Consider the following 19537-nt stretch of genomic DNA (forward strand, 5'->3'; position numbering starts at 1 on the left):
GAAACATTTTGAAAAATGAGATGAGAGGAAAAGGGTGCACTGTTTCATGAAATGTGATGTTTAGTTTCCTTAAAAGAGGTTTTCTGTGCATTACTCTCGACACATTAAGAATGGCTTGAATAGATCTTGTACAGTTTTACTTAACATAAAATGATACAGGTAATTTGTACCTACTATAAATCCTTCATAATTAAAAAAAATGTAATCTTTGTTAGATCTCTACATTCATTGATAATTACTGTTAACTATGTAATAAATTCAGCTATCAAACCATCATGACCATCAAATAGACGGAAGGTTCATCCTTCACATACTTTTATTATATTTTTACAAGAGAGAAAAGGGAGTGTGTGTGTGTGTGTGTGTGGGTGGGGGGATACAAATGAATTTTAATTCACACCTTTACAATAAACCACAGCATCTGAATGATTGATTTCAACTAATGTTTCCAGAAAGCTTTTACAATAAAACCTATCAAGAGACCAAATAAAAAACCCACCTACTGGCCAAAGCATCAACAGCCGAGTTGGCTAGTGGTAGCTTGGTCCTCTAACTTATGGGATATATTTTTGCACTTACACACTCCATGATAAGAACAAGTTACTTATTATGTCTGTGCTTCTCTTTGCCACCATGTCTTGTTGTTGTTGTTGTAGGGTTTAACACCATTTTTCAGCACACGATAGGCTATGCATGGCGGCCAGTATTAATGGTGGAGGAAGAACCTGGGAAAACCCCAGAAAGAACCACCAACCCACGAGAAGCTACTGGCAAGCTTTCTCACATACCCACATTGGCCGAATCCTAGACTCGAACCCACGCAGACAGAGGTGAGATGGCAGTGATCCGTAACGGAGAGCACTTTAGACCACTTGGCCACTCGGGGCCCCTCCACCATGTCTTGACTTGGATAGTGAAAGTAATGGTCAGTAATGTTGTGACAAGATCAATTCAAGAGCACATTTTAGTGCCTGTGTCCATGAGAATTTGACATATTCACTACATCTGTGATAAAGATAAATATAATGGGACAGAGGCCCAAAGATGCATTCCCACACCTAAACCTTGGCAAAATCTTCAGAAATTTATTTCATGGTGAAATAAACTGGTCAAGAACAGATCACATACCCTAATAAAAATGCATGTTGGGCACCCATCCCTTTGAAGTTGATTACCTTATCCAGTGCCTGCATATTTATGATAGAAAACTGCTCATATGGCTTTCATCAAAACATAGTAATTTACATTTGTTTCCTTTGAGAAATTGTTGTTGTTGTTGTAGGGTTTAACGCCATTTTTCAGCACATGATAGGCTATACATGGCAGCCAGTATTAATGGTGGAGGAAGAACCCGGGAAATCCCCGGAAAGAACCAATGACCCTCGAGAAGCTACTGGCAAGCTTTCTCACATACCCACATAGGCCGAATCTGAGACTCAAACCTACGCAGACAGAGGTGAGATGGCAGTGATCCAAACGGAGGCACTTTAGACCACATGGGGCCCCTCCTTTGAGAAATACTTGAATCATTCTGTGACTGAAAAATTTGAATCATTTACAAACTTGGATCTTCAGCCTCATCTCAATATTAAATAATAAGTACATGTTGTAAGAGGGGTTGTTTACACACTCTGGTGGCCATTTTTGTTATGGATAAGTACATGTTGTAAGAGGGGTTGTTTACACACTCTGGTGGCCATTTTTGTTATGGATAAGTACATGTTGTAAGAGGGGTTGTTTACACACTCTAGTGGCCATTTTTGTTATGGATAAGTACATGTTGTAAGAGGGGTTGTTTACACCTCTGGTGGCCATATCTCAGTATTAAATAATAAGTACATGTTGTAAGAGGGGTTGTTTACACACTCTGGTGGCCATATCTAATGACAAATCTGCATATAAGAGCAAAGCTGAAAGTCCTCTCATCCAGAATGCTTTCTAATTTTGTCAATTTTGAGTCGCTTTTGAAATATTAAAAAACACCTGAATTTGAATGGTAACTCGAAGGACAGTTTAGAATAATCTGTAAACCTGCAACACAACAAAAAGTGAAAGGCCACAATGACAAAATGATTTCATTTTTTGAAATACTATGGTACAATTTATAAAAATAAAGTGTTAAAAATGTTTCTTGTTTTCTTTTTCCTTTTTAGTAACAGCAGTCATTTTTAATGGTGAATCATTTCTATAAATTGTAATAGTCTTCATGTTTAAACAAATTATTTATCTAATGCCTGACACACTGGAAGACAGATGGCCACCATTCATACAAATCTGAAAAGCCACTATATCAGAATACTTAAAATTTTGCTTGAATTCTGCTGTGCAGCTTTTGAGAAGTAAAAGTGGCCATATTTGAATGGCAGTTCTGAATCATTTGTTTGTGCATAAATGATGAAGTTTTAGTGAAATTAGTCCAGTGGTTTCTTGAAGGCATAGAAATAACACATCTTGGGTGTCTACAGATGCCACATGCCTGTCACTGGGTCACATCACAAACTCACTTGACCTTACGAATTAAGCCAGTTAAAAAGGAAGATCTGCATGTAATTGATATTTGTTTATTTTAATAATGTCTTCTAAAGGCAAATGTACATGCTCTGCACAAGTATTGTGCCTTTTATATCCATAAAGATATTCTATACAGCTGTGCAAAATGTAATCAAAAACCTATTATCGAATTGGAGTAACAATAAAAAATATCATATGTACAGTATAGATTTATATAGAACATTAATATACAAAAGGTGTGTCAGGTAACATAATGAGACTTCAAAAGAATGCACATCTCACAGCTAGCAAGATGAGTAAACTGATCATAGCCTGTCGTAAACTGATTATAGCCTTTGTAAACTGATCATAGCCTTCAATTTTTTTTTTTAATACATGGCATGAATTATGGTCTGGAAAAACTAAGAGTTATATACCTCTGTGCAACTCTGAGCTAAATTTTAGTCAACCCTATATTGGGGTAAAAATGTGTATACTGAAATTAACATAAGGATGAAACAAAGAGTAGAATAGATGGTTGTTACAACCATGGCTAAAAAGGAAGGAAGCAAAACTTTATATCCCCATGAAATAAGTTGTATTCCATGCATATCATCGATTGTGTCAAATAAAAACAGGGTAAGTGTCATAAAAACAAAACATAAATCTTAAGAACAAGCCTTCATAAATTAGTTTTCTCTTCTGTGAAAAGGTTAATGTCATGATCATAGTTTGTTTGTGTCTCTATTTAATAGTTTTTAATTGCTATAACCTTTAGCTTGGGTCTCAAGTAATCTACTTCAAATGATATGGTTTGAGTTTCTATTAACTTACATTCTTAAATTTGAAGTGCTAAAAATGTCAGCACATAGGCAAGGATTATCAGCCTTAAGTGATACCCATTTACACATGAAAGGTTATGAACTATATAAATGCTGATAGCTATCCTGAGCTTTCTAACTTCCTCCATAATATTTTAATTTTTTACAAGACAACAATTGCAGACACCTTCATTTTCTGGCAACAATCTGTCAAATAATCTAATGTAAATATGAGAAAACACTATAGGTCTAAAAATATTTCAACACTGCTTAATAGCCTCCACTTTTCTTAATCACAGTAGTTTTTTATAACCACGGTTTTGCTTTTATTACAATCTAAAAATGTGAGAGAAAAAAAATTCCAAATACCATCGCAATAAAAATACTCTTATCCTTTAGAAAAAAGAGGAAAAAATCCAACCCAACAAAGACAATACAGAATGATCCTTTAAGGGTATACACATACATACATGGGATGGTAGGTAGAGCTTGAAGTTCATTTATTTCAGTTCTCATAATGGCAACTGACCCTTGTTAACACAATTTTATGAAACAGGGAGTTGTCGATCGTATTAAAAATGCGTATAAAAAAGTACATCATTACCAAATGAAAATGTACACAGTTGAAAGAAATGACTACAACAAATCACATTCCCTATGACATACTTATTCTTCTCAAATGAAATACATTATTTCATTCTCAAACGATAATGGATGTTTCTTAATAACACGAGGGGCAATAAATGCACTTTCTGTACTCTCAACATTTGGATACAAAAAGAAAAACATCTTGAATATTTCAATGATAAAACAAAAAAACAGCATGTTTTCAATGCGTTTCCAACAAGAAGAACAATGGAGATTACCTGAAAAGTGGGTTACCTTCACATATTCAGGTTTGGGGTATCAACCTGATCATCAAAGGTGCCTGACACACAAGTACCTTAACATGAAACATTTGAAATATAGGTCAATTTAGAGGTAATGATGCTGTGATTATTTAAATATATTCTCCAAAAGAAACTTACTAATTTGTTTACACATTGATGGAAAGAAGATATAAAATAAAAACAAGAAGCTGACCATGGTCTGCATGTTAAGTTCACTCCTGAGCTTTTGGTCAATTAGTGTTGTACACATCAAGATGTATCCATATATTTTCAGGTATGCTGACACCCGAGAATATGACCACATAAAAAAAAAGAATTTAAACACAGACGTTAATCTAGGGCATGGACAGACACACACACACACGGGGTCAAAGTGAGTACTGTTTCGAGCTTCTGAAAAGGTAGCCTATACAACAGAGTGCAAGTAACTCCAACCAAAGCCACTAAACATACAAATATTTGGCCACATTAACCTGGTTGGTAATTAAGGTTCTCTTATCATAAAGATCAAGTCTTCTCACAATGTCTCCTGGCTGTAATTTAAATGGTAAGAAAGAAATGTGCTTTAAACCCAAAAAGCTGAAATTCAAATACTACATACACCAGTTTTAATGCCCTATGTTTACACCTGACTTTATACCCATGTCACATAACCTGAAAATGGTATGCCCCTACCTTCCTTATACTTTACTTAAAGGGGGTGGGGGTGGGCATAAAAGTTGTCGGATGTAATGATAACCCCAATGAAACTAAAACTGCTGATAAATCCTAACATTAATTTACACTTGTAACCAAACGCATCATGATAGTTTATCTTTGCTTATTGCCATCTAAGAGGTGGTCACATAACCAATCAAGTTCATTCTTTTACAGTAATCCAAAAATGTTCACAAGTCTAAATGTCAGAAACAAAACAACTGGCAAATTCAGTTATGATGACCTGACATACAGAGATGAGAACTAATTTTGGTAACGAAATGTTGCAATTTAAATTTTGGCACAATGACCAAAATTTATTTACATTAGTACATATAAGGTCACTTGAAAGTGAAATAAATAATTGTACCACAGTTGTTCAGAATAATATATCAACTGTATGTCACAGACAACTGACCACAAAAGTCATTCCCAGGAAGAAATTTAACGTAGCAAAAGATGACAACGTCAACAATGGAAGGTATATAGCAATCTCTCCACTAATAATAAGCAGGTAAGACAAAAAGGTATTCTTGTCATGTGTCTTGGTAAGCTATTAGTAACAAGAACATAATAATTAAACGTATATAAAATCTGCATTTCCAAGAGGTATACAACATCAAAAATTTAAACAATACATTATGATATAATCAACTGGCTTACTAATGACTCATATTATAGGATTACACAGAATTATACATGTTTTGTCAAACCTTACAAAGTAGTAAATAAATGGAATATTTCTTGGAAGTATGAACACATACAAGTGAACACACTCTCACATGTAGATAATAGAGAGATAAGTAGTTGGTTCAGTGCAAGATTATAAGCTCAACAACATTCATTATGAACAGTTATTACTAATGCTATTGGAGTAGAAATCACATGTATGCTGAACTTCTTTACAAATATACAAGATAAAATGGTCTAGCCAGTCAACCAACTATATCTACATGCCAACACATTTTACAACATCTACAGTGTAATACACAATGGAGTGTATACATCATGGAAAAATAAAGTTTACTCTGCATGATATTCTGGCCTTTTACGACAATGATGACTGTATGAGACAAATTTCCTACATATTGAGCTAAAATGTATATATTTTTAAGTGGCAAACCCAAAATCTGACATTGCTAAACATATACCCCACTTTGGTTCTTTAACACCGCAAGAACTGTATTATAATGATGACAGCTGGATATTAATGATATTAATACAGATGTTTAGTGTACAAATCCATCAGCATACGCAACTGTAAATTCAAGAGACAAATTAATATTTCAACATTTTTAAAAAACAACATTAATGCATATTTATCTGAATGTGCCATTATATTCCCCACTACACTGAAGATAAGAATGTCACCGTAAGAAAAATAAGTCAAATTATATTGTCTACATATATGTAGCAAAGTGTGATGTAATTATTTACTATTTTCCAAAAAGATTCATTTTCAATGTAGTGAAAATAATAAAGACAAGCAAAAACATAAATTTAAGTTTCACAAACAACAAAAAGTTTAAATTCAGCACCAAGAGCATTAGACCCGACTGAAACGAAGCACCAGTTACAGGATTCAGGAATATCTTATGAATGGGAAATGACGGTTAATAAACAAAACCCCACTGCTCTTCAACAAATATGCAATGATTATTACATTAAGACAGCTGATGTAGTCTGATGTTGAACAAGTGTACATAGCCACTGTTTCTCAAATTTGACACCAAACATTCCAACATAATGTTCATTAATATTTATAATTATGTACTTATTCTTTTTCATGAGACCCCTCTCAAAAGAGGGGAATCCCCCTTTTCTATTTTAAGAAACAGTGGCCTTACCGGATGATAGATCAGCCCTGTATGAACAAATTTGAAAAGCCTTCATGTCATGAAGTGTTCTGACAAATCGGGTTAAATTCTGTTCAGTCATTTTTTTTTTAAATGGTTGAAAAAAGTTTTTCTATTTTCATTTATAGTGGTCCTAATGGATATCTACTGAACTACTCTGAAAGGTTTTCACATCAGAATGCTTCCTGTAAAAAATATGCAAATTTATTAAGTGATTTTTGAGAAGTTGTAAAAAATAATTTTGAAGAAACAGATCATGCATAATGGATAAATGACCATGCCATAAACTTACTTGACCCTGTAAATGCTAAAACATAATCACGAAAACCTGTCAATAATGAAATTCAAATTATTGCCAAACAAATTATGACTCTACACAGCAGAATCCATAAAAATAGGGAAAAAAAAACACAAACACATGTATACTAGGAATGATATTAAACTATTTTCGGAGATTTCACAGCTTTGTAAAGGTGAGATAGGATGGGTCTGCTCGTCAAGTTTTATAATAGAAATTTAAGAGTATCAACCTTTAAAGTGTAAAAGGAAAATTCATGTCCATTACTGCAGATACACCCTACTGTTATGGTTCTGAATTGAAGATAACCTTAGCATAGTAGGATAAAAAATTCAGTTTAAATCAAACAACTTGAAAATCATTTATAAACTAAACATAATTGTACGGAAAGGGCAGATCACAAAATGATCTTCTTCACCTAGGTCTAACACATTTCTTCAACAAGCAACAATGACAGCACAGCGCCAAAATATCCCCACATGCAGGGATTATAGACATGTACATGTATTTGTTGCAAAATACAAAAACCTAATAGTATATTGCACTTTTAAACTTAAGATCGACTACAACCTGAATGAGCAAAGGACTCTATATTCCCAATATATACTGAAGATTCAATATATACTGATTTTTATTTAAACCCCCCCCCCACGATTTGTATTATACATAATGGTACGATATTTTTTTTTAACCAAATTCAAATCTAGGGATGTTGTCATTATAATGTAATGTTTTGAGAGACTAAATTTTGCAATCTCGTTTTCAGACCATCAAACTGCCCATTTATTCGCTGCTAAATATGCACACTATACAGTAAATTTAAACAGACTCTACCCGGTACTCAGAATCATTCTTTTCTTATCCCCAGCAAGAATTTTACACGTTTTTAATGACTTATAAAAGCATTTGTTTTTAACATGTATTTTGACTCATTATTTAGGTCAAGTTCTGTACAATATACTTGGATGCAACCAGTTTCCAATAAAGATTGAGTAAATGGTATGTTTCAGTATGACCAAAAATGGGGGGGGCGGGGGTCCAAGCTAAATGATTTAGTTCTTCTAAGTACCATGATGCTTATATGGTGATACAGAAGGCTTCTTTCAAAATTAGATTTCATAGCCACTAGCCAGTATCATGTACCAATTGCTGATATCCCTTGTAAACCAGTCCTGCTGACTTGTATACCAGTCCTGTTGATTTGTATACCAGTCCTGCTGACTTGTATACCAGTCCTGCTGACTTGCATAACAGTCCTGTTAATACTGGTTGTCAATAGATAGGAATCAGTGACCAGCATTACTTGAATAAAGAACATCATTAATATAATATGCAGTTATAAACCTACAGCTACAAATATATTTATACAAATTGATAAACTAAGGTAACCTGTGTTACATAAAACTCATACACATTTGATCTGCAATGCAACAGGTGCATGAAAATTTACATTTAACTACCTTTTCAGCTTCCAATGTGCAAATGTCTGAACTACAAGCACATGGCTCTAGTTATGTAGAAGGAAAAAAATTACGAAATACAAGGGCAAGTATTCATCTACTTCAAGGACTTTCAATTCAATGTTACCACTAGGAACATTTTGTGCTGACAAGTTATATTTAGTTTCTTTACTTTTAAATCTACACATTTATGCCCCTTAGTACAGATAACTTCAATTTTACAGATCTACAAATATCTTAACTGTCCAAACCTTGATCATACCAAGGTCTATATCAAGAATCAAGAATAAATGAGGTACAGATTTTCAATTTGTCATCTGAAACAACATCTGACGCAGAAATAAGTAAACTCTCTGCCACTGGCTTTTTAATTTATAATGTTATCCCACTGGAAGCCCCTTATTTCTAGTATCCAGATTTTAAACATTTACATGTGTCTGAGGCACTTAAATCCATCTGAATATAAATTGTAATTTAATAAGAAAAGAAAAATAATGCAAGAGCATATTTTCATCTAGAATGCCATAATGCTCCAAATATTTAACTGACTGAAGTTTGGGACTGTAGTTCAAGTACATAAGGGCTAACACATAAACTTGACAATAATAATAATAATAATAATAATAATAATATCATCAATGTTAAATCCCTGAAGATAATATTCATGCTGATTAAAGCATGACACCACACCTTCATCTACTTCAGTCTTAAAAGAAACTGTATTTTGCTAGGGACTAATAAACTTTTTGACCTTTAAATGGCGAAAATCTTATGTTTTGACCACCACCCACAATTACTACAGAAAGAAAATATACACACGATCTCCAAAATGTATAATGAATTCAATCAAATTATAACATACTTTTACCTTCTGTAAGCAGTCCATGCAGTTTTCGGATTTAAGGTAAAAATGCTAATCAATTTTGCAATTCTCTGCAACCTGTACTCATACTTGCAGAGCATAAATAGCATTACAATGCAGATACGTGTCCATAGGACACAGATGCCAATAACAACAGCATTCATGAAGATTTTATTTTAATAAAATGTACCTAGTTACATCATTTAGACTGAGTAAAATCACCATCACTTTGTCAGCTTCACTTTCTCCATAAATTTTAAGCACAATCGTCAAAAGTTACAAAAAGGTGTCGTGCACTAAGGATTTTCTGATGAAGAAAAAAAATAAAAAGATGAACAGACTGTCATTGCTATTATTTTCCTGATCATTATCAATACGAGGATATAAACAGTATCAGTAAAATTTGGTTTAAAGACTTCTTAATAAAACTGACGTAAACTTACTACAACTGAGATTACTTTAAAAACGATAATATATCGGGCACTTTTAATGCATGGAATGTAGAAAATTTGCACCTACAAAAAAAGATTCCTTACAATCAGAAAGTATAAACACACAATTAAATAATGGTTTAAAAATATGTTATTATTAACAAATACAAGGACTTAACTCTATTTGCAATCAATATAGTGAGAATATTGACCACTTGATGGGTTTGTTTAATATGACACATTAAACATGATCAAAAAGGGATGAATATTAACTAAGAGATGCTGATAATCATGTTCCTTATTTTATGATGAAATGCAAATGCCAATATCCCTCTCAAATTATGAAAAAGGGGAATTTTTGAATCTTTTAAGTCTTCTAACAGATAATTAAAAGGTTCATAAAACATTTTGATAGAAATACTGAAGCAATTAACTTTTATATGCACATTCTTTTAAAATGATTCAGTATTGTTTGAAATACCAACAGCTGTCAAACTAAATAAAAGGAGGTAACCATTTTACATCAAATCATTTCTTCACAGGATTAAATGTCAGCAGAATACTCAGAAGTGCTTATATTTAGAACATAAACTACTGTTAATAACATAGCTGACAGCACACCACGGTATTTACAGTGTAATCCCTCCAAGCCAAAAATGCTCCTCTGATAGTATTTTATTACCATCATTTGCCATCACAATTATTTTACAATGGCTCAGGGAAGTAAAATTGGGCCTGTAATGATAATTCCACATGATAAATTCATAAACTATGTTAAACTGTGCAATTTATAATCATGACTTTGTATTTTAAAGATTGCACCCTCTTCTGTCCTTCTCTTTCTTTTTTTTATGCCATTTTCCATGTACTTAAAAATTTAGCTCTATGCAGCCAGGCTTGTCCTGAACTGCCATTACATCCAAATCATGAGTTTTAGAAACTACCCTTCCTTTCCAGTTAAGACAAGTACTCTGGTACAAACCTCTGACAAATCATGGGTTTTGCAAACTACCCTTCCTTTCCAGTTAAGACAAGTACTCTGGTACAAACCTCTGACAAATCATGGGTTTTACAAACTACCCTTCCTTTCCAGTTAAGACAAGTACTCTAGTGCAAACCTCTGACAAATCATTTGTTTTACAATCTAGCCTTCCTTTCCAGCTAAGACAATTAATCTGGTGCAAACCTCTGACAAATCATGAGTTTTAGAAACTACCCTTAATTTCCAGTTAAGACAAGTAATCTGGTGCAAACATCTGACAAATCATGGGTTTTACAAACAACCCTTCCTTTCCAGTTAAGACAAGTACTCCAGTACAAACATCTGGCAAGTCATCAAGAAAAGTTTAGACTCACACTAATCTTACAGCAATGAAATAAATTGAATAAAACATGCCATCTTACTGCCTTGATAGAAATATTGACATCTTATTGCCCCTGACAAAAACACTGCCACTCTTCACAAAAACATACTTCAATCCCCTCCACCCTGCTAAAATAAATCCAGCTGCAAATTCAAGCTATGTCACAAGTTTCGTGAACTTTACAAGTTCTAATTTTGTTTGTGAACTATCCTGAAAATTTGTCAGTGTGACATCATTTTTTTCAGCAGGATTCAAATATCAAGCATGACTGTTGGTATGGACAAATAGGGAATAATTCAATACCAAAGATGTACTCAATCTGAAAATACATCTTATTGTTTTATTCTTTGAAATGACACAAGATTTCCTGTTTCCACAACACCCCAAGTGTGTGTTTGTGTGTATGTGTGTATATAAACCATTAGGAATGCAATGAATTTGTTCTGTAGCATAAATATAAAGCCGAAAATTAGAACAAAATTTAATGAAATGCCAAGCAGTTTATGGTGTGAGCATACACCTTCCATTTGAGTATGTTTCATCTTGAAATCTCTTTCCCTTATAAACAGTAATTTTAGTTACGGGGACCCAGGGAAGGCACTTTCACCTATGGATGCAATTTAGCATTTCTTATCATTTTAATATGAACTGTGAAATCAATGTACCCTGGCATATAATTTTTTAAAAAACTGCCTTCCCTTGGGTGCCATGTATGTTTAAATGGAAGAGCCCTAAGTAAATGCATATAGAATGTGTAATACAAAGAAATGCATAATTAATGTTTTTGTTCCTATTTTCAGCTTTATATTTTTACAGAACAAATTTATTCATACTCTATTAATATGGATACAGATAAAACTGTCTAAAATGAGAAAGACTGTTAATGTATACTGAACTTGGGTTTCTACATTTAAAGTTAAATCCCATCCCCCCCCCATTCTACCTCTAAATGGGATTATGGAACCAACCACTGTAAATCTTACAAAATGTCCATGGCACAGAATGTTTGTCAAACAAGTTTTAGCAAAATATTTGACAATGTCAAAAAAATTCACTCTAAACAATGACTTTGGAGAACATTCATATACATGTATAAACATTCATATACATGTATAAACATTTATATACATGTATTAACATTCATATACATGTATCAATGTCGATTTAGAAGGTACATATTGAGCACTCATTTGGTGAATATCATAGAAGAACTGCATTGGTACAAGAATTCATTTTTTGAACACACAAAAATACTTCTTTGATAAAACTTGCACAATCATAATACATTAGGAGTAAAATGATTACCCAGCAAATCCAGCCCCCACACACACTTGTATTTAGCAATAAAGCTGCTACTTAGTCGAAAATCAGATAACAGTGATCTCCTTCTGGATAGAGCGCATGTTAGTAGTGGAATGGATGTGCACACTATTAGGTTTTAATATAATGCAGTGAGTCAAAGAGAGTGTGCCTGTACAATGCTCTGGTAAGTATTGTTGAAGAAACATTTTACTCCAAAAATTGATTGATTCTTCAAATATACTAACCAATTATAATACCTGAAGAGAACTGTAAAGAGGTGGAAGGAGTACTTTCCCATTACACATGAGAGGGTGCAGTCTCTAAACCCCTACTGTACACGAAGCAGCTTCAACACCCCTAAGATATATGGGCAATGGTTAGCACTTACTTATGCCTGTATCCAGCTTAAAAAATTCCCTCTCGCAAAGAAGCAAAGTAGAATGAATGAGCCTTTGAGAAGCTGCTGGGTGACCTAAGATGGTAGCCTGGTGTGCTGCTGCATAGATCCCACCAGATCAAACGATATCTTTGGGATGAATGGTCTCCGAGATAAATAATAATGAAAGTTATATCTGTTCACCATCAAGTGGCTTGAATAATACATGTTAGGGAACAGTAACGCTTGAATGCTAATGGCTACTGACCTAATATTGAGAATAATTTTGCAAAAGACACTCATCTGCATGTGTTAGTTTTCGAACTGCAAATTGGGTAACTCGCTGTATCCAGGACAACACAGCCTAAGCTAAGATATAGTAATCAAGATGGCCGAGTTCACTGGGATTTCTAAAGTGTGAGCGTCACATTATCTTTTTCTGCAAGATGCAGCTGATGGGGAAAGAAACTGGGAAGGAAACAATTCCTATTTCTCTGCAATTTGTCATCAGTTTCCCTTAGAAACTGTTTTCATCGGATACAAGGGCTTGTAGGACAGTTTCCCTCATCTGGTGTGCCCTAAGGGAATCCTTTCTTTTTCTCTGATCTCTCCTTTGAAATGAGGGCAGAGCTTTGTGATATCGGGTGTGTGAGAGGTCTGCCTCTTTGGTGACATGTTTTAGGACTTCTTCATGTCAATGAGGTCTGCCTCTTTGGTGACATGTTTTAGGACTTCTTGACGAGGTCTGCCTCTTTGGTGACATGTTTTAGGACTTCATGACAACAAGGTCTGCCTCTTTGGTGACATGTTTTAGGACTTAATGACTAGGTCTGCCTCTTTGGTGACGTTTTATGACTTCTTCATGACGAGGTCTGCCTCTTTGGTGACATGTTTTAGGACTTCTTCATGACAACGAAAAAGCTGAATGGATGAGAATGGCTGTATCCTAGGTTTTCCACGATGGCATTCTTTAGGGAAGGTAGATGTGTAGAAAAAGGCATGTCTAATCAAAAGCTGTACTTTTGCTGACACTGCCATGACACTGGCAAGTGTGTTGTGCTGCTCAGTTGAAAAAAATGTGACATCCACAAGCCTGTGTCCCTTGCATGACCAGCAGAATTTTCAACAGAAGAATGTAGGCTGTGTTTAGATTGTCAAAATAGTTATGGATACTAGACTGAAAAGATCCTACCACAATGGCATTTTAAAGCAGTTGTTGAGAACTGAGGAAGGACTTCCAGTCTACATGAACAAAGGAGCATTTTGACAGTCTCAGGCATATGATATCTCTAAAAATGGTTGAGACCCTAGTGTTGACAAACAAGTGCACAAGTCTTGTAAAAAGCCTTGCAAAAATTTGAAAGAGTCATTGCTGCAAAAAGACAAGTCGGGTGACACTAGGGTCTTGAAGCTACCACTCTAAATAATAAAATGAACCACCAACTCAACCAAACTGTGAAAGCTGTTTGAACGATGACTGATCTCCCTGGGGCAATAGACTGACCAATAAAAGATACTTTGTAAACTACCAATGATGGAGTAGGTGGCAGTGATCAAAGCCAGAAAGCATCTTCACTTGATTGATGGAAGGCTGAGTCTTCTTTGAACACTGTCAAATCAAGCATGAAAGATGCCACTTGTAAGCATGAGTTGTCCATATATTTTCTGACCACTGTGTGGCCACATTGCAAGTATGGCTGGAGTTGCTCTCCATAAAACAGACACTCAATCCTTTCCATTTATGTGGTCACCTGTAATTATAACCTAAATCATGGCATATAGAGGTGAACTCAGTCAAGCCTTGTGTGAACTTATTGTGAGGATGTTAATAAAAATCACAATTGCCTTATATACTTATATTAACAACCTTATGGCATGTAAAAAGACAACAGCTTTAGAGAATCCATCTACCAGACTGTTTACTGAGACGAGATGAAGTACTATGGACCTTAGGGCAGGAAATTAAAATGCCACAAACATCAGTGTTTTAAGATGAAGTATGGCAAATAAACAGTGAATTCTTCGTCAATGATAGAAGTACAACAAGAAATAGAAATATAGCTGGAGTATACTTCACTGTTGAGAAAACTTCACAGATAATTCAAATTATGCAAAAGCAAAAGCAGATATGTGAGATTTCAATAAAGCATGAACTTACGTATGGATGAATTTGATGCCAATACCTTTAGCTGAAGGAAGATCACTTGTTTGACTTTACCTAGGTGGCCATATGATATTTACCAAATTGGCTGATAAAAATAAGCTTGTGAGGGCTAGATTTGAGAAGTGGCTGTATTCCTAATGTATTATGTTGGGTAACATGCATTAAAGTTACATGGCATTTATGAACCTGGTGTACATTTCATGTCTGCATTATGGCATCTGATTAAATGTTCTGCTAATCAAATAGCTTGGACTGTATGCAGTATATCACAATTTGTAATACCCATCCCATTTTTTTCCTTTAAAGTACGAAAACTATTGTGCAAAAACATTATTTTTGGGATGTAATCATATACAAAAAATGTATATAATAGACCTGACAATGATGAGATCTCCAAAACATCTGTGACATGTCCATAATAAACTCCTGTGCATCTAACATGAATGCTCTAAAACCATCATCCACTATGATGATATTTTGTTGGAATTTGCTAACATGTTTATACAACACCAGAAAAGTTCCAAAATTGCTATGACATAGACATAAGTATTCAATTATCACACCTCTATTCTTACATCCCTTGTGATCCAGGAAAATTAAGGGACAATGACCCTTTAGGACTTAAATCCAAATTTATTTGCTTTTGTATAAGAGAGAAAGAGAGAGATTTCAACCCTTATTCATACCACTTATCTCAAGAACTTTTAAATGTCCCCTTTCAGGTAAGGTTCTTTAAGTTCATGATAAAACATTAATCCAGCTGTAAATAGGAAATAAATATATGTACCTTACTTCTTCAGTTTTTAAAAATGTACATGTCAGATGCAGAAAATATTTATATCCATATGTACTCCATTCGGTTTAAATCCCATTTAATTTGTAGATGCTGTAAAATTATTCAGCTCAACATTTAGCATGCTGTCATGTTTTCTCTGTAAGGGAAACATGCATTTAGAGCAAAGAAGGACCACCACCCCATATCAGTATGTGCATGTACAGTTCTTATAGCACATAAGGCTTCTCATCTCTACACATGCTCAGTGCTGTTACTCTGTATTAAAAGAATTTATTTTTCTGTTGGCAAGTGCAATGGCCTCACTGGTCTGTTATTGAATTGGCATACAAATACCATACATTAACGCAAACTTCCATGGCTAAAGTGAAACAGTGAATGTATACTAAGCAGCACCTTATAAAATCTAATTACAAAAATAAATACCTTGATTGATAAACTGTGTTTACGGTTCAAAGAGGCAGCCTTGGAAAAAGGGTGCAATAGAATGGGGACCCTGCTATGGAGATATGAATGAATTTTTAAGACATCTACAATATTTAAAACAAGAATATTGAGATCACAGATTTAAACTGTTGTCATGATAAATTTGCACAAGCTTTATGAATTTATACTAAAAAAATCACCAATCAAAACAGTACAAGTTATTTCATTAAGTCCTAAATGTTTTCTTTACAATGGGCTTTTATTTCTGTGAAGCAACAGTCATATATAAAAAATATCACAATGCAAAATACAAAAAAAGACTGACTTACTTATTATAATGGAAACTACTTCACTGTGATTGACTTTATGGAATAATTAGTCATTGAAATTTAGGCTCCCATGATGGACCCTGATCTGTATTTTTTTCATATGAGTAGAAAGACTGACATCTGATATTTAGATGTATAAAAAGGTCAGAGTTTGTAATAATTTCAGTTTAAGTTACATTTAATTGAAAATAACACGTACAGTTGTACACAATAGCATGTACATTTGTAGACAATAGCATGTACATTTGTACACACAATGAGAACATTTCTTAAATGTGGAAAATGTCTGGCAAAAAATAAGTGCAGTATAGAAGAGAGTTCCAGTAAACATGGTCTTTATTTCTGACATGTTTTGTACAATATTTGCATATTTATTTTAATTTTCAAACACTGATCTTCCCATTGTAAACTTTAGTTGCATGAAAATTAAAAAATTTCAATATAAAAGCAAACTTCTATGCATGAAAATTTTCAGTACAAAAATATGATTTTTATGGATCAACTAAGCATGAAAAATTCGACAGCATGGAAAATTATATGAACTATGGTACTTCATTTTAACATTAAGGCAAAGAAGCAGTAAACGTCATTGGATGGCAATAAAATATTCAACTAATTAATATGAATATATCAAATGGGATTTTTTTTAGACAGTACAAGTTCTGCATGCACTGCAATGTGGCAGAGAAAATGTATCTCTTACTATGGAAGAAGCATATGACTGAAGCCAAACCAATGCCATCTTGAAAAACTTTCTAACAACGAAGGGTGAAAACAAGAAAGCTGGCTTGAAACCATCAAACTTTGTGGTCACTTGTACAATGGAACCTGTATTGAAAGACTATGACTTCTGGGCCTATCAAGACACGACATAACACTAATCAATGAATCTGTGCACTGAAAACCTGTTCTTTCAAGATTGGTGGTCTCTCATAGCATTGATCTTTTATTGCATAGATGTCCTCACTTTTCATTATGGGTTTAAACCTTGTACAAAAAATGTGAAATTGAGAGACATACATTAATAGTAAACATGCCTAAGAGTTTCAAAATGTTGTCTTATTATGAATATATGAATTTCCAGTCAATTCCATCAATGGAGACAATCTCTATATAAGTCCCTCATTTTACGTACATGTCACTATGATAGCTGTTGGATTGCTTACTATAAATTGTTGTTAAATGTCTTATTCCATTAACAAGACATTACATGTAAAAGGAGTTCATGTCACTGAAGCTGATGTATAGAAGATCTTACATTTATGCTCATTTCACAAGAAATTTATGAAAGTTGTTGAATAATTTCAATATTTTTTGCTCATAAAGGCAGCAACAAGTTTCATAATTTTGAAAGGAGCACAAATGTAACATTCTATAGATCACATGATAAAAAATACTGATTTGACCAAACCATAGTGTAGTGTAGTGAAATGACTATGAAATACATACCAATGCCTTGGTCATAATTCCTTTCCTTTGCATCACATTACGATGTCCTTTATAACATTGCTGTGTGTTATTACACATTACATATATAAAATTATGATATAGGAATATTAATGTAAATAACACAGTACAAAAGTGACAAATTCTTCACTCATGTGTCAACTTGAAAAATGACACTAAAAGTCTTGGTAAGCTTAACTAACTTTAGATGATAGAAGATTGGACAGTTCTGAAGTGATGCAAGTTTTGGGATTTGCTGTAGACTGTGGCATACTATTTGGAATGACAAGTCCTTCTACCCACTGGGATGCTGTCACCTGTATTCAATGACTATCTTGTTGACGTAGAACACATTTTAGTCCACATGGTGGGTAAATGTTGAACATTCACCTGTCCAAACTTGTATATGATGTGCTGATGATCAGACAGGCCTACTATTTGGAGGGAGTGTGGCTGACTGCCATGGAATGACCGGTCTTTGTTGTGCTCCAAAGGATGAGTATTGTTTTGTACCACGTGCTGAACTCATGCTGAAATACAGAAAGCAGATTAAATTCATGGACAGCTGCTATTTGTTTTATGTACAACACAACTTCTAACTAATTTATTTCATATGGTAAGATGCAAATTGAATTTAGCACACTATAAGAGTCTGTTTAAAGGAACCTACATTGACCATATTTATTGACTGAACAAAAACACAAGTTTTATTTGTACTTCTAAGTTGTTCTCTACATCTTACAAACTTTGGCCATTTTCTGATTTCAGAATCCTTGAGTTGTTAAAATGTAATGGTATTAAAATCTGTTAAAATATAACTGTCCACCCAAAGAAATATACCCTATTTCTTTCTCAACTTGTCCCGACTATGACACCAAGCAATGAAAACTAACACTCTGAATCCTGAATCTCAATCAGTAAACTCCAGAAATCTGATGAGTTTGGCCTGTTTTATGGTTTTTGTATACTATATGCTACATTCATAATAGTGTTACTTAATTATTATTTTTTACTTGACATGTATGTAAATATATTGTGTTAGTTTATTAGCAGACTCCAAAGAAAAAGACCTTCAAGATAAAATTGTATTACACTCATTAAATAAAAGATTATTCTTCTTCTAATTATTATTATTATTATTATTATTATTATTGCCATCGGTCCATCTGTTTAAGAGGATGCATATGCAGTTGCTGTTTGTTAGGACTTGTTTGTTCATCTTTGCTGCATTTTTCTCTGGTGGTTAGAAAGTCCTATCCTAGAACTGGGCCTGCGGCAAGTGTCACAACTGTGTTCTGTGGTAGATACTGCCTGGCTAATGCATTGCTTCTTGTGCTGGCACTTGGTTCAGCCTGAAGTCTGCAGTGCCAGATGTCCTTTCTGCTTGCCTGTATTTCCCTGTCACTGATGTCGATATTAGAATCCTTCAATTCATGCTTGCTGACATCTTTGAAGCAAGAGTTTTGGGCATCACTGTAAGGCATGTCCTTTGGGAAGTGTCCATCTTGCATTCTGTACATGTGTCCTAGACAG

The 19537-nt window shown here is 34.1% G+C and overlaps 1 protein-coding gene across 3 annotated transcripts in view; it reads right to left on the reverse strand.

Moving 5' to 3' along the window:
* Positions 1-2547: 2547 nt before the first annotated feature.
* The window catches only part of LOC149807601 (rho-associated protein kinase 2-like), a 176629-nt gene continuing 159639 nt past the window's right edge, over positions 2548-19537 (reverse strand). For all 3 annotated transcript variants that reach the window (XM_089968685.1, XM_089968666.1, XM_089968676.1), the window contains one exon: positions 2548-18534. In XM_089968685.1, coding sequence (XP_089824811.1) covers positions 18426-18534 — 109 coding nt within the window. In that variant the 3' untranslated portion in view covers positions 2548-18425. The remainder of the gene's footprint in view (positions 18535-19537) is intronic.

The sequence above is a fragment of the Sinohyriopsis cumingii genome, chromosome 1 (assembly GCF_028554795.1).
Source record: "Sinohyriopsis cumingii isolate HCF-2022 chromosome 1, ASM2855479v2, whole genome shotgun sequence".
NCBI classification, from domain to species: Eukaryota; Metazoa; Mollusca; class Bivalvia; order Unionida; family Unionidae; genus Sinohyriopsis; species Sinohyriopsis cumingii.